The sequence below is a fragment of the Salvelinus alpinus genome, chromosome 6, assembly GCF_045679555.1.
Source record: "Salvelinus alpinus chromosome 6, SLU_Salpinus.1, whole genome shotgun sequence".
NCBI lineage: Eukaryota > Metazoa > Chordata > Actinopteri > Salmoniformes > Salmonidae > Salvelinus > Salvelinus alpinus.
The window spans coordinates 27,049,421-27,064,109 of NC_092091.1; the positions used below are offsets into that span (position 1 = coordinate 27,049,421).

A 14,689-nucleotide genomic window follows, 5' to 3' on the forward strand; every position below is an offset into this window, starting at 1 on the left:
TCTTATCCAGAGCAACTGCATACATTTTTGTTCATACTCGTCCCACATGGGAATAGAACCCACAAGCCTGGTGTTGTAAGCGCCATGCTCTACCAACAGAGCCACACGGGAGCAACCTGTGTGAGTCCATTAATGTCCATCATGGCATCCTCCCATTCCAACAGAACAGTACAACAGTTCTAGCTGTAAGAATGGTTGATACCAGAACCATATACACAATGTAAATATGGATGTGGTTGATACCAGAACCATAAACACAATGTAAATATGGATGTGGTTGATACCAGAACCATATACACAATGTAAATATGGATGTGGTTGATACCAGAACCATATACACAATGTAAATACAGATGTGGTTGATACCAGAACCATATACACAATGTAAATATGGATGTGGTTTGATACCAGAACCATATACACAATGTAAATATGGATGTGGTTGATACCAGAACCATAAACACAATGTAAATATAGATGTGGTTTGATACCAGAACCATAAACACAATGTAAATATGGATGTGGTTGTTACCAGAACCATAAACACAATGTAAATATAGATGTGGTTTGATACCAGAACCATATACACAATGTAAATATAGATGTGGTTTGATACCAGAACCATAAACACAATGTAAATATGGATGTGGTTGTTACCAGAACCATAAACACAATGTAAATATAGATGTGGTTTGATACCAGAACCATATACACAATGTAAATATAGATGTGGTTTGATACCAGAACCATAAACACAATGTAAATATAGATGTGGTTTGATACCAGAACCATATACACAATGTAAATATGGATGATACCAGAACCATAAACACAATGTAAATATAGATGTGGTTTGATACCAGAACCATAAACACAATGTAAATATGGATGTGGTTGATACCAGAACCATAAACACAATGTAAATATGGATGTGGTTGATACCAGAACCATAAACACAATGTAAATATGGATGTGGTTGATACCAGAACCATAAACACAATGTAAATATGGATGTGGTTGATACCAGAACCATATACACAATGTAAATATGGATGTGGTTGATACCAGAACCATATACACAATGTAAATATGGATGTGGTTGATAAATGTTTGAATGTTTATGTTGTTGATAATTTTCTCCCCCGTTCCGACCAGGTGATTACACATGCCATAGTTACTCCTACGGTCTCCGTGCCATCATCCAGTGTCTGCCCGCTTGGTTCCGTTTCGTGCAGTGCCTCCGTCGGTACCGAGACACCAAGCGAGCTTTCCCTCACCTTGTCAACGCTGGCAAATACTCCACCACTTTCTTTGTGGTCACCTTCGCCGCACTCTACAGCACCCACAAAGGTAAGGAGACAACCAACTCTCTGAGCCAGTTGGACAGTCAGGGGAGGATCATTGGAAGTGGAGTATTAGCAGATGTGTTATTGCGCTGTGGACTACAGACAGGGGTTTTGCTGTGATGGGAGGGGAATGTCAGGCTGAATACTGAGGCTCAGACCATCACAAGCTGTATGAAGAAACATAAATCAGAGATGACCTTGAGTGCAAATGGTTTGTCACTGGAATAAAGATGTCAACCCTGGATTTATTTTCTGTTAGTCGATGCCTCATTATAATAGAAATTGGAAAGTACAAAGCTCAACATTTCAGTCGCGAGAGAGGGAGGATAACATTTAGCATCAAGGAAGTTAAAGCTTGTCATTAGAATTCAAGACACTATTCTCCAGCTCCACAATTAGCCGCTGATTATTCTGATTCAGAAACGTTGTCACAAAAGAGGAAGTGTACAAAGACATCCCTTCAACATTCAGCCTTTCTGCTATCTCATCTTGGCTGCATAGATCTTTGTCCAAGTCGATAATCTCAAAGCAGTTTGCTAAGTGGTTTTTGCCATTTCATTATTTATATACTTGTTCATCAACGGTCAATATATTATATTTGTGCAAATGCCAGCTTTTAAATCTCAGCTCAACCTTTGAAAATGGTAAATGTTACTTCACAGCATGATTTTTTCTTCATTTTTCAATATAAATTCAAATCAATATTTGTGTTTCTTCTGTAACCTGACTCTTGGTTTGGCTGTGGGTTTGGAGGCAGAGAGGAGGTTTTAGGTTGTTAGGAAACGAGACCATTAAGGGCTTTTCCTCCTCCAGTCACTCCGTCCGTTCCTCTAGTCTTCAGCCCTGTGGACCCTGGACTAATGGGCACTCTTCATTTCATATGCTGTGTGAAGACCTCTTTCATCCCCCTCTTTTTGAATGAAGAGGTAGAGTCCGGGTCGTTAAATGAGAAGGGATGGAGGGAATATCCAGACTACAATGCCCAGTTAACCCGCTGTCTTTCAACTGCGTTGGCATGGGTACTAAATCTCTAATTTACAGAAAGTGAATGCACAGGGTGGCCATAGATATTTGAAGCATGTTCTCCATGGTCATTAAATTGTTCAGTCCAGTGCTCTTTATTGTTGCTAGACTGTATGTTGTTATGTCTGCTGTATAGGCCTACCGCCTGAAGTCTAGCCAGATGCGGAGGTGTGGTGCATCTCGGCCCCTGAGTTTGACAGTTCTGCTGTGACACAGTAAATGGGATACATAGAGTTAGGCCTGGACCGGAGCACCCAAATTACACAGCATCTGTTTCACCAGCAGAACAGAACGCATAATGATCATCGGCCAGTATTGAATCATGTTCATGCCGTGCACAGTGGTAGTAAATCAGCATAGGAAATGCTGGCAGGGCTACCAGGTTGTGTATAGATATGTCACCTCCATTGTACATCCACAAAGTAGTGTTCTGTTGTTGCTTTGTGACCTCATTGATCCCAGTATTATATCACTACCACAGAGAATTGTTCTCTACTCACGTTGCAATAAATGTATAAGGTGAATCGATGCAGAGGGTAAAATGTACCCTCCTACTATTTAGGTATTACAATATAGTAAAGTAGTTGGATACATGTAAATTAATACAGGTAAAAGACTGAATTTGTGCAGAGAAGTATTTGGTAGTCCTGTGAACAGATCAGTAAAGTAATAACAATCTATAAATATATCAAAGAACAATGGTGTTTATGCTGTCCCACTTGATGTTCAAGGGTATGTAGAAATGGGGGATTTCCTGATTTAGACTTTAGAATTTATAGTCCCTAGCACTACAGGATATTAAGCCTGACAGTAAGGCCAAATACTTTATTCAGGATCAATATGGGATCTGCTCTTGTACAGTAGTAGCTTCACTAAATGCTGTTTTAGATGCAGGAGAGCTGAGCAGTCATGCAAATGTAAGCCCTTAGGAATGCTTTCATGAACTGCCCAGGCCGTGGGGAGAGTAATACTGCAAGGTTAGCTGGAACGAGTAGCATAATTCTGGTGGAAGGACACTCACTGACTGATAGAGTGTGGGAGGGACAATGGATCGGGTAAATTACACGGTCTAGGTGAGACTGAGACAGACAAAGAGGAATAATAGACCTTTTGAGGAAGTGAGAGTCGAGCAATAATGAAGATACAAGAAAAAGTAGAACTAGTGTGAAGGATCAGCGAAAAATCTGATATGAGAGATTAAGAGGAGAGAGGGATGGAGGCAGGGGGAAGAGGATGGACTAGCTGGAGGAGAGTAAGCTGCAATAACTTGCCTGCGGCGAAACACATCTCTGGCGGATGCTGCTGGAATGGAAATGAGACCCAGGGCCAGGCTGGCTGACAGAATAGGATTTTATCACTCACATAGACACAAACATTGTCTACGTACACACAGCGGTAGATGCCTGAACCACTGTATATGAAAGACTTCGATTTAAGTCAAATTGTTCTCACACTCCCCCTGTCGGGGTCATGATACCCACTGAACTCTGCCTACTGTCTCTGGGACATACTGCCTATTATGATCAGCGTCATATTAAGTTGTAGATTGAGTTCAGATCTAACTACCGGTATCTGCAATAGAAATTCATATCAATGTAAATGATACTCCAACCACACAGGTAGTAATATCACTCTACACAGACTCACTACCAATCAGCCATGTGAAATCAACATGTCACCTTCCCTGACTCAATAACCTTTATTTGTCTTGCTAGGAGTCCGTGTCTGATTGGATAGGCTCTGTGAGGAGAGGGGGTGGAGATAGTGATGAGGCAGGCAGGTAATAGATTCTTTATCACCTGAACAGCAGTACAAGGCAGCCCAGGCAGGCGGCACCGTGGCAGATAACAACCCAAAGACAGATGATTGCTGTTCCCGTGTGCTTATTAACACCTTCAGTGGGAGGTCTGCCCTGGCCCTCTGGCCTTATGAAGTGTGTCTGTCACTGCAACGTCCCAATCTCAAATGGCTTTTAACCACTTAGGTGGTGGCTAGACACAAGCATTTAGTGAGCGTGACAGAAGCTAGTTACCCTCTATTGAGCTCCAGATGAATGACTAGCCACCCACACTAGAGCCTCTGAGGACATCAGATGGACATCAGTTCTACCGAGCCCTGGAGACCAACCAGAAGGCTTAGTGATGGAGGAGTGGTATCTTATATGCTCATTTTTATAGCGTTTTGATTTCACATCTATTTGTAACTGTTTGTTGATGCAGTAGTTTGATGTTGTGAAGATGCTCCAGTTTTCCTTCATATTTCTGGATTGATGTGTTGTTAACTATATTAGACGGCCTTGAATTTGTATTTGCGTAAGTCTTCCATTTACACATTTTGTGACACAGGTTTGTTCTACCAACTTCAATGAGTTTGTAATTTATATGTTTGCAATCCCAATTGCCGACTGTGTACACATCAGAAGTACTTTTTGAAAGGGGTGTCGTGGAAATTCTTACACAGGGACACTTGAAGTCAATCTTAATATGAATCATTGTTTATTGTCAGCTCGCTGGAGAGGGTCCAACCAACTCAATGCACTATAGTACACATGTCAATCAGGAGCTCTGCCTGGGCAGTCCCAGCAGTTGTCGTATACACAGACAAGTTATATTTGCATGATTTAACATCATTAATGAATCATTACCGTTTTGTTTCATTCATGTGCCCGACCAATACTGCCTCATAACATGTGACAGACCAACACCTCAAGAGGCTTCTTCTCTCTAAGCTGAGACCTTGAAACTGAGATATCTTTAGTTTGTTCTCAAAACAAGGTCTGGGCGTACTGCCAAATTGCAGCTACTGATAGTGAGGATTTGTTCAGTCAGCCACTTGCATGAACACAGAAATTGTTTTTTTTTGAACAGCACATAAATAGAACACAGAAATTAGTTATAAGAAAAGCACAAACATTAAAATTCCATTACGGGGGGGGGGCACACGATATGGACGTTTTTAGGATGAATCTCAGCAGGGAATGTTGGGGTAATGTGGGGACACGCTACCGGATGAGGTAGTCTGATTCAGAGCCCACTGTCTGGGTGAGAGCAGGGCTGGAGGGACCAGTGTAAATCTCTGTGAAAAATGTCCCCTGTTCATTTCCTGGCGCCCTGGTGGCAGTAAGTGGGAGGCATTGACCATGATGGATGACACTGTCCCTGTCTGCTGTCTGTGTGGTCAGGTCAGACTGTGAATCTAACCAGTTTGTCAGTGAGCACATACAGACACACACACACTGTCACTTTATGACCAAGGTCCAAAGTCTCAGCTCTTGTGAATCTTGATTACTTGTCACATTCCTTAGTTAATGGGAACAGTAACCTACACCAGCCTATTCGAAGATGCACAGTAGACTTACCCAGTGGATTTACCATAGCCATTTTCAGTTCAGTCAGTCAGAAATCTACACCTGGGTAAAGCTGGCTGGTGTGAATAGTTGTGATAAGAGTGGTTACGTAACATTGCGTGATGTGTCTCCCCAGGCCTAGGTGTCCTGTTGCTAGTGTCGGTGTGTGAGTCTGTCACACAGTGTTAGGCCATACTCTCGTTTATGTCACAGCGGGAGAGAGCTCTCTGTGAACGCTGGGTTCAGCCAGAGCCTGGGCAGATCAGACTAGAATACCTCAGTCATCAATAATCCCCCAGGCATTTCAGGGTGTCACTGGAGCAGCATGGGAGTGTGGCCTAGTCAAAACACATAGCTATGACACAGGGAAATTAACATGACACTGCAGCACAGCTGGTCGCCGTTACCTTTGTTACTGGCATGAGGTCAATGTTCAAAAATAAATTAGAACATAATAAATCATTAAATAAATATAAATGTATTTGTATATTTAATAAGCATTTAATGTATATATATATCTCTTTTTTGCAAAGATTTTTATTTGTAGTGAATTGCCAGACTGAAGGACACAACAACATATAGTTTCAAGAGCCTCTGAATAGTTTCCTAAGGATTAGCATGGTATTTTCCATCCATGGTAACCTGTCTCAGGAAATGTACTATTTATGGTACAAGTTCTCCCTCTAGTGGGGATAGTGAAGACCAGAGACACATTTATGAACAAGCTGCTGTCCAAGTCTGCAGTTCCAAGCAGACAACTTAGCTATGTTTTCTTCTTAATTATCAAGTTATATACTGAGTGTACAAAACATTAGGAACACCTTCCTAATATTGAGTTGCACCCATTTGCCCTCAAAACAACGTCAACTTGTTGGTGCATGGACTCTACAAGGTGTCAAGTTTTCCACAGGGATGCTGGACCATGTTGACTCCAATGCTTCCCACAGTTGTGTCAAGTTGGCTGGATGTCCTTTGGGTGGTGGACCATTCTTGATACACATGGGAAAGTGTTGAGTGTGAAAAACCCAGCCGCGTTGCAGTTCTTGACACACTCAAATCAGTGTGCCTGGCACCTTCTACCATACCCTGTTCACAGGAACTTAAATATTTTTTCTTGCCCATTCTCCCTCAGATTGGCATCCACATCGATTGAAGTGGATTTAACAAGTGATATCAATAAGGGATCATAGCTTTCACCTGGTCAGTCTATGTCATGTCTATGTCATGGAAAGATCTGGTGTTCCTAATGTTTTTTTACACTGTGTATGCAGAGCGATTGTTCAAAACACTACCGTTATACAGACTAATGATGGACAAATGTCTTGTTTGTGCTTCACAGAACAAAAGCATTCTGATGCAGACATGTTCTTCTACCTGCTGATCGTGTTCTCAGCCGTCAGCTCCCTGTACACTCTGATCTGGGACCTGAAGATGGACTGGGGCCTGTTTGACCGTGGAGCAGGAGAGAACACCTTCCTCAGGGAGGAGATCGTCTACCCGCAGAAAGTGAGTATTACATACATATATATGACACACACACACACACACACACACACACACACACACACACACACACACACACACACACACACACACACACACACACACACACACACACACACACACACACACACACACACACACACACACTTCCTCTGACCTGATGACTGTTCTATTTTCCAGGCATACTACTACTGTGCCATCATAGAGGACGTGATCCTGCGTTTCGCCTGGACCATCCAGATCTCCCTCACCACCATGACCAACATCCCGTCTGTGGGAGACATCGTGGGCACAGTGCTGGCTCCTCTAGAGGTGTTCAGGTGGGTTGGAGCATCACAGTCTCTCTCTCATGCTCTCTTTCTCTCTCGCTCTCTCTCTTATATACCTCACTCTGAATCCACACACAGGCGTTTTGTCTGGAACTTCTTCCGACTGGAGAACGAGCACCTGAATAACTGTGGTGAGTTCCGTGCCGTGAGGGATATCTCAGTGGCTCCGCTGAATGCTGACGACCAGACACTGCTGGAGCAGATGATGGACCAGGAGGACGGAGTCAGGAACCGCCAGGGCAAGAAGAGCTGGAAGCGCAGCTACAGCCTGTCTCTACGACGCCCTCTGATGTCCTCTCAGTACGAACCTCCTCTCTCTCTCTCACACACACACACACACACGGCTAAGGCTAGGAGATTTTCCTGAAAACTTGACCTGAGTTTTTCCCGCTCAGGTCAATTGGTCAGGAAGCCCTCAGGGCCCTCCGGGTTATGGCCATTGCCAGGAGTCTGTATATGGTGGCCTTGTGTTTGTCTGACAGTATCCATGTGTGTGTTCCTTCTCGCGTCCAGATCATCCAAGAAGGACACCAAGGTGTTGATAGAGGATACGGATGATGAGGCTTTCAGCTGAGCCCAGGGCACCAGCTCTACACCCCCAGTGATCTTATCACTCCATCACAGAGCTGCCTCACCACACACACACACACACACACACACACACACACAGACAGACAGACAGACAGACAGACAGACAGACAGACAGACAGACAGACAGACACAAACTAATATATACATGCACAGAGACACACACAACAATTAACTTACTCAAGCACAATCTCAGTATATGATATTGGTATAGATGAGGTGGAATTACACACACACAGTTCTGAGTTGTTCAGACCAAGAGGGATACACACAGGAACATATTGGAGAAAAAAACACCCAGACCTGGGATTTTCCAATGAGTACTTTTATTTTTTTAACAGACTCCTTTAGTTTATTTTCTTTATGTTAATACTTTTTAGTTTGTATATTTGTTTTTGTAGTTCTTTGCCATTTTTAAAGATGTAATAATAGAGAATAAACAACTGTTTACATGCATTTAGTATATCAGGATCAACAGGGATAAGACATATTAATCAAAAAGACTAATAATAACCAACCTGAGCATGGACTCTGGAACATTAACCACAGCATATCAACAACATCAACTGGTTTCAACCTGTTGCTTCTTTTTCTATTCGGCGTTTTGGTTTGATTTTGTTTATTGAGTTGTAATAATGAAGCCGGTGTAAAACCCTGGCGGCACTTGCAGGAAAAGTGCATTTCATACAAACAAACCAAAACAACTTGTACAAAAATATAATTTGAACATATTTGAGTCTGTTAAAGTTACTTTGTATATTTGTTCATGTGCGTTATTTGGATGTCAGAACTATTATGTACCCCATGTATTATTTAGAAGAATGACAATAGCTTGAGCATCTGTGCAATGATATTGATGTGTTTCTCAATGGTGGGAATGTTGTTAGACTTGTGCCATGCTTTCTAGAAGCCGTTGTTGTGGAAGAGTACAAACTCTTCAGGTGGCTCATTCCCCCTCTCATACAAGCCTGGCCCACAGATCAGATAGTCAGCAACACGGTACAACTTCAAAGTGATCTAATTAGCTCATGGCAAGTGCCCTACACGTGCAAAACTGTACTTTGCTTTTCTGCCAGACGTGTTATTTTAATTAATGTCATTCGCTGGCGTAGCATCAACCATCTGGCTAGCCTGAGAAGAATGGTCTGTTCTGTGCGGAGGTGGAGTTGAGGAGACTGAGTGAGCGTTTTTTCCATTTCTCTGCCCTTTAGGAAAACTATCCCATTCTCTTTTGATCAGTCAACAACTGTAACGGCACTGTGACTGTTTTTCTATTGCAGTGTTTTCTACTGATGGTGTGGGGCACTTTGTGTCTGTTCTGTTGTTGTTTTCCTATCAGCCTTCTCAGAACAGTGGCGACAGAGATCAGCTGACAGTGACCAGCGTTTCCACTGGGGTTTCTCTGACTGCGATACTGCCCAAGTGGGTCATGTGGAATCTTCACAGGATACTGTTGACATCTGAAGAGGGCTTTTCCACGGGAGGAATGCCCTGGTTAAACATGAGATCATCATCTGTCATGTCTGCTAGCCCTCTCACTCTCCAAATAACAGTCCTCACCCTAATCTCTGTCATCTCTCTGAAAGATCTAGGACTTTTACAACATAGCTGCTGCATCACCACTTTTGAATATAGAATGCATGCGTCATGTACAGTATCATAGGCCCTGGGACTCTGCATGTGTTTTTACTAGTGGTAGTGTTTGTCAGGCTTATTGACTAGAACAGGGACCAAGTGAGTGAGTTGTATCTCTGCTGTGTCAGGTGATCTCTAATCCTGAAAAGACCTTGCTGTGAAACAGTAGTTCTCAGATCAGATAGCCATGATTAAACGGGCCTGTCCTCCTTGGGTTGTAAGGCCTGCAGTATTTACTGGGTTTTAAGGGTTAGTTCACAGTTTCAAGTCTCAGTGGCCAAACATTCTGTTGAAGGTGAGGGTGATTTCTGTTACCAGCTCATTCTACAGTACATGTCAGTTTCTCTTGCTTTTTTTTGGCAATGCACTTATCAACAAAGCTCATGATTTTGCTGTAATGTTTGCTTTAATGTACTTTTTATAACTTTTATAGTGAATTTTGGTTTTGCCAAGAAAAATAACACCATGGAAATTGTACAACTGTTAGTGCTCTTTTTGTTTGTCTATTTTGTCACATGCATGCTTTACTTGTAGACAAATATTATTTGCGAGCACAATCTTTATCGGCTGTAACTTTGAAAGTGGGTAAGCCCCTTTTTGTGGGCTTTCTCGCTTTTCAAAGGAAGGATTAGTGTATGTCACTGCCTGTTTCTCTCCCCTCCCAGTGTGTGAAATCCTGTCTCACTCTGTGGCTAAGCTGTTTACATGACGCAGTAGCCATGAGTTGATGAGCATGAGCTTGTCTTTATTATTTAGACTGTTGACGTGATAAATTACGGTTGGGGACCCAGCACAAAATCTTTGTGTAAAGTTCATAGGCTACAAAAATGTGTTGCAAAGGCTTTAAAGTGCAATCAACAACCAGAATGACATACAATGGCTTGTGCCTTTGAGATATATTACTTATTGTGGTGAGGATTGTAGTCAGAAAGACATATAGCAGTTAGGGCTGTGCCATGGCGTCTGGTACGTCATTAAAACAACTATCACAAAACACACAATTCAATTCTCTAACTACGGAGTGCGTCCTCTTTGTTGGAAGTATAGTTGCTCCCACTTTCTTCCCATACTCACTATAACTACTGAACAGGCCAGTCAACCAGTCTTTCCACCAAAAAACACTGCTGCAAGGATGCCTTTACATTCCTTGTAGCTTTTGCATTTCAGGCCTTTTAAAGCGATGGAGAGCTCTTCTACCCCCTCAAAACACAAATACACACTGTTTAATCTCATCTAAACCTCCCTCCAACACTGTCCTCTTTTGTCAGAGCAAAAACTTCTCCCTCCAACCTCATGATTATTTTAGTATCGCTCTACCGATTGTCTTGCCTGCATGCTGGTTTTGTTTTCCACTGTACATGTCTTTATTTATTTTTCATTATATGAAGAACACTAATTATTCTAGCTGTTCTGATCATTCTTGATTGCATTCAGAAAGTATTCAAACCCCTTCCATTTTCCACTTTGTTACGTTACAGGCTCATTCTAAAAGTAAGTTATTTTTCCTCATCAATCTACACACAATGACAAAGTAAACAGGTTATCAATTTTAGAAAATTGAGTTAAAAATCTACCTTAAAAATCACATTTACATAAGTATTCAGACCCTTTAATCAGTACTTTGTTGAAGCACCTTTGGCAGCGATTACAGCCTTGAGTCTTCTTGGATATGACGCTACAAGCTTGGCACACCTGTATTTGGGGAGTTTCTCCCATTCTTCTCTGCAGATCCATTCAAGCTCTGTCAGGTTGGATGGGGATCATCTCTGCACAGCTATTTTCAGGGTCTCTCCAGAGACGTTCGATCGGGTTCAAGTCCGGGCTCTGGCTGGGCCACAACGACATTGAGACTTGTCCCGAAACCACTCATGTGTTGTCTTGGCTGTATGCTTAGGGTCGTTGTCATGTTGGAAGGTGAACCATTGCCCCAGTCTGAGGTCCTGAGCAGGCTTTCATCAAGGATCTCTCTGTACTTTGGTCCATTCATCTTTGCCTCGATCCTGATGAGTCTCCTGGTCCATGCCGCTGAAAAACATCCCCACACTATGATGCTGCCACCACCATGCTTCACTGTAGGGATGGTGCCAGGTTTCCTCCAGACGTGACGCTTTCAGGGCAAAGAGTTGAATCTTGGTTTCATCAGACCAGAGAATATTGTTTCTCATGGTCAGAGTCCTTTAGGGGCCTTTTATCTTTTACTATAAAGGCCTGATTGGTAGAGTGCTGCAGAGATGGCTGTCCTTCTGGAAGGTTCTCACATCTCTACAGAGGAACTCTGGAGCTCTGTCAGAGTGACCATCGGGTTCTTGGTCACCTCCCTGACCAAGGCCCTTTTAACCCGATTGCTCAGTTTGGCCGGGCGGCCAGCTCTAGGAAGAGTTGATGGTTCCAAACTTCTTCCATTTAAGAATGATGGAGGCCACTGTGTTTTTGGGGACCTTCAATGCTGCAGAAATGTTTTGGTAACCCTTCCCCAGATCTGTGCTGACAAGTGTGGGACCTTATATAGAAAGGTGTGCCATTCCATATCATATCCAATCAATTGAATTTACCACAGGTGGACTCCAATCAAGTTGTAGAAACATCAAGGATGATCAATGGAAACAGGATGCTGTACTCATTATTGGGTATTGCATATAGATTGAGAAAACAAAATAATTAATTTTAGAACAAGGCTGAAACGTAATAAAATGTGGAAAAAGTGAAGGGGTCTGAATACTTTCCAAATGCACTGCATATTTTGTTTTCCATTTAACTTAAAAAAAAGCAGCATTATAGGTGCTGATGAGCATTTTGATGGTTCACAATCCTGCATTCAAATGTAAAACCTGTTGAATTGTGTTTGTAAAAAAAGAAACAGTAGACGTTCATCTGGATTGTGATTGGTCGTATTTTGTTAGGGTTTCTATACTTTTTTCTGGCTCCCTCATCCTCAGGGTTCATTGGCATCCAGGGCTACTGGAGGGAGGGGACTAGGGGTTGGCACAACCCTCACTCCATAGTGTCGACACTAACAAGATACTAATGGAGGACATTATCTTATAAGCGTTCTAATGCATATACAGTGGCTTCGGAAAGTATTCAGACTCCTTGACTTTTTTCCACATTGTTACATTACAGCCTTATTCTAAAACCTACACACAATACCTGACAAAGCGAAAACAGCTTTGTAGCAATTTTTGCAAATGTATTAAATGTAAAACTAATACCTTATGTAAATAAGTATTCAGACCCTTTGCTATGAGACTCAATTGTTTCCATTGATCATCCTTGAGACGTTTCTACAACTTGATTGGAGTCCACCTGTGGTAAATTAAATTGATTGGACATGACTTGGAAAGGCACACACATGCCTATATAAGGTCCCACAGTTGACAGTACATGTCAGAGCAAAAACCAAGCCATGAGGTCGAATTAGAGCTCCGAGACAGGATTGTGTCGAAGGCACAGATCTGAGGAAGGGTACAAACAAATTTCAGCAGCATTGAAGATCCCCAAGAACACAGTGGCCATCATTCTTAAATTTAAGAAGATAGGAAACCACAAAGTCTCTTTCTAGAGTTGCCCAGCCAAACTGAGCAATCGGGGGAGAAGGGCCTTGGTCAGGGAGGTGACCAAGAACCCGATGGTCACTCTGACAGAGCTCTAGAGGTCCTGTGTGGAGATGGAAAAATGTTCCAGAATGGCAATCATTGCAGCACAAGACCAATCAGGCCTTTGTGGTAGAGCGGCTAGACTGAAGCCACTCAGTAAAAGGCACGACAGCCCGCTTGGAGTTCGCCAAAAGGCACCTAAAGATTATCAGACCATGAGAAACAAGATCCTCTGGTCTGATCAAGATTGAACATTTGGCCTGAATACCAAGCGTCACCATCCCTACGTTGAAGCATGGGGGCGAAGGTTCACCTTCATACAGGACAACGACCCGAAGCACACAGCCAAGACAACGCAGGAGTGGCTTCAGGACAAGTCTCTTTATGTCCTTGAGTGGCCCAGCCAGAGCCCGGACTTGAACTCGATCAAACATCTCTAGAGACCTGAAAATAGCTGTGCAGCAAAGCTCTCCATCCAACCGGACATAGCTTGAGAGGATCTGCAGAGAAGAAATTCCCCAAATACACGTATGCCAAGCTTGTAGCATCTCTTACCAAAGAAGACTCAATGCTGTAATCGCTGCCAAAAGGTGCTTCAACAAAGTACTGAGTAAAGGGTCTTAATACTTATGTAAATGTGATTGCTAATAAAAATAAATAAATAAAAACTTTTCTGTATTGTGTGTAGATTGAGGAAAAATACAATTGTATCAATTTTAGAATAAAGCTGTAATGTAACAAAATGTGAAGTCATGGGGTCTGAATATGTCCCGAAGGCACTGTATGACTGACTAACAGTTACTCACTAACTTATAAAACAACTGACCAATGTCTAATGACAAGAGATGGTCAAAGTGATAACCCTTTGACAGAGGGTTACTTTGTAAGACCTGAATGATAACCAAGCCCTGACATCACAATTTCCCACTCAATGATTTGCTGATTTCACTGCTTGTTAAATCCCATGATTTTAAGTGTTTGATATCTCTGCATCTTTACTTCCTTCTTGATGTTGTACCCTTTCTTTCTAAAAGTGGAAGACTGTAACGGTGTCTATAGTAACTAGATGTACTTTGATTACATTATGAAAAACGATAGATCAGATGTGCTTGTGTTTTAAAGAGACAAAGGAAACGTCTTACAATGCCCCTTTGACAGAGTAGTTTGTAAATGTTGTGTAAAACGGTGTACTACGATGGTCTCATTTGTATTTCTGTACACACTTTGGTTATCCTGTCATATCTGGGTTTTATAAACCACGTTTATTTTTTAAAACTGTCACCCTGGCTCTGGCTTTTTTATTTGTTCCATTCCATAATAATAATT

General features: G+C 42.2%; 1 protein-coding gene across 3 annotated transcripts in view; it reads left to right on the top strand.

Moving 5' to 3' along the window:
- The window catches only part of LOC139578471 (xenotropic and polytropic retrovirus receptor 1 homolog), a 106,581-nt gene extending 91,937 nt beyond the window's left edge, over positions 1–14,644 (top strand). The window contains exons 11-16 of one of the 3 annotated variants that reach the window (XR_011675555.1): positions 1,156–1,350; positions 7,055–7,221; positions 7,399–7,538; positions 7,626–7,847; positions 8,061–9,314; positions 9,475–14,644. Coding sequence is in view for 2 of the 3 variants with exons in the window: in XM_071406109.1 (XP_071262210.1) it covers positions 1,156–1,350; positions 7,055–7,221; positions 7,399–7,538; positions 7,626–7,847; positions 8,061–8,121 (785 nt within the window). In the remaining variant the exon portion in view is untranslated. Of the gene's footprint in view, positions 1–1,155; positions 1,351–7,054; positions 7,222–7,398; positions 7,539–7,625; positions 7,848–8,060 lie in introns of all 3 variants that reach the window. The other 2 variants (XM_071406109.1, XM_071406110.1) reach the window with 2 other exon arrangements.
- The last annotated feature ends 45 nt before the right edge of the window (positions 14,645–14,689 follow it).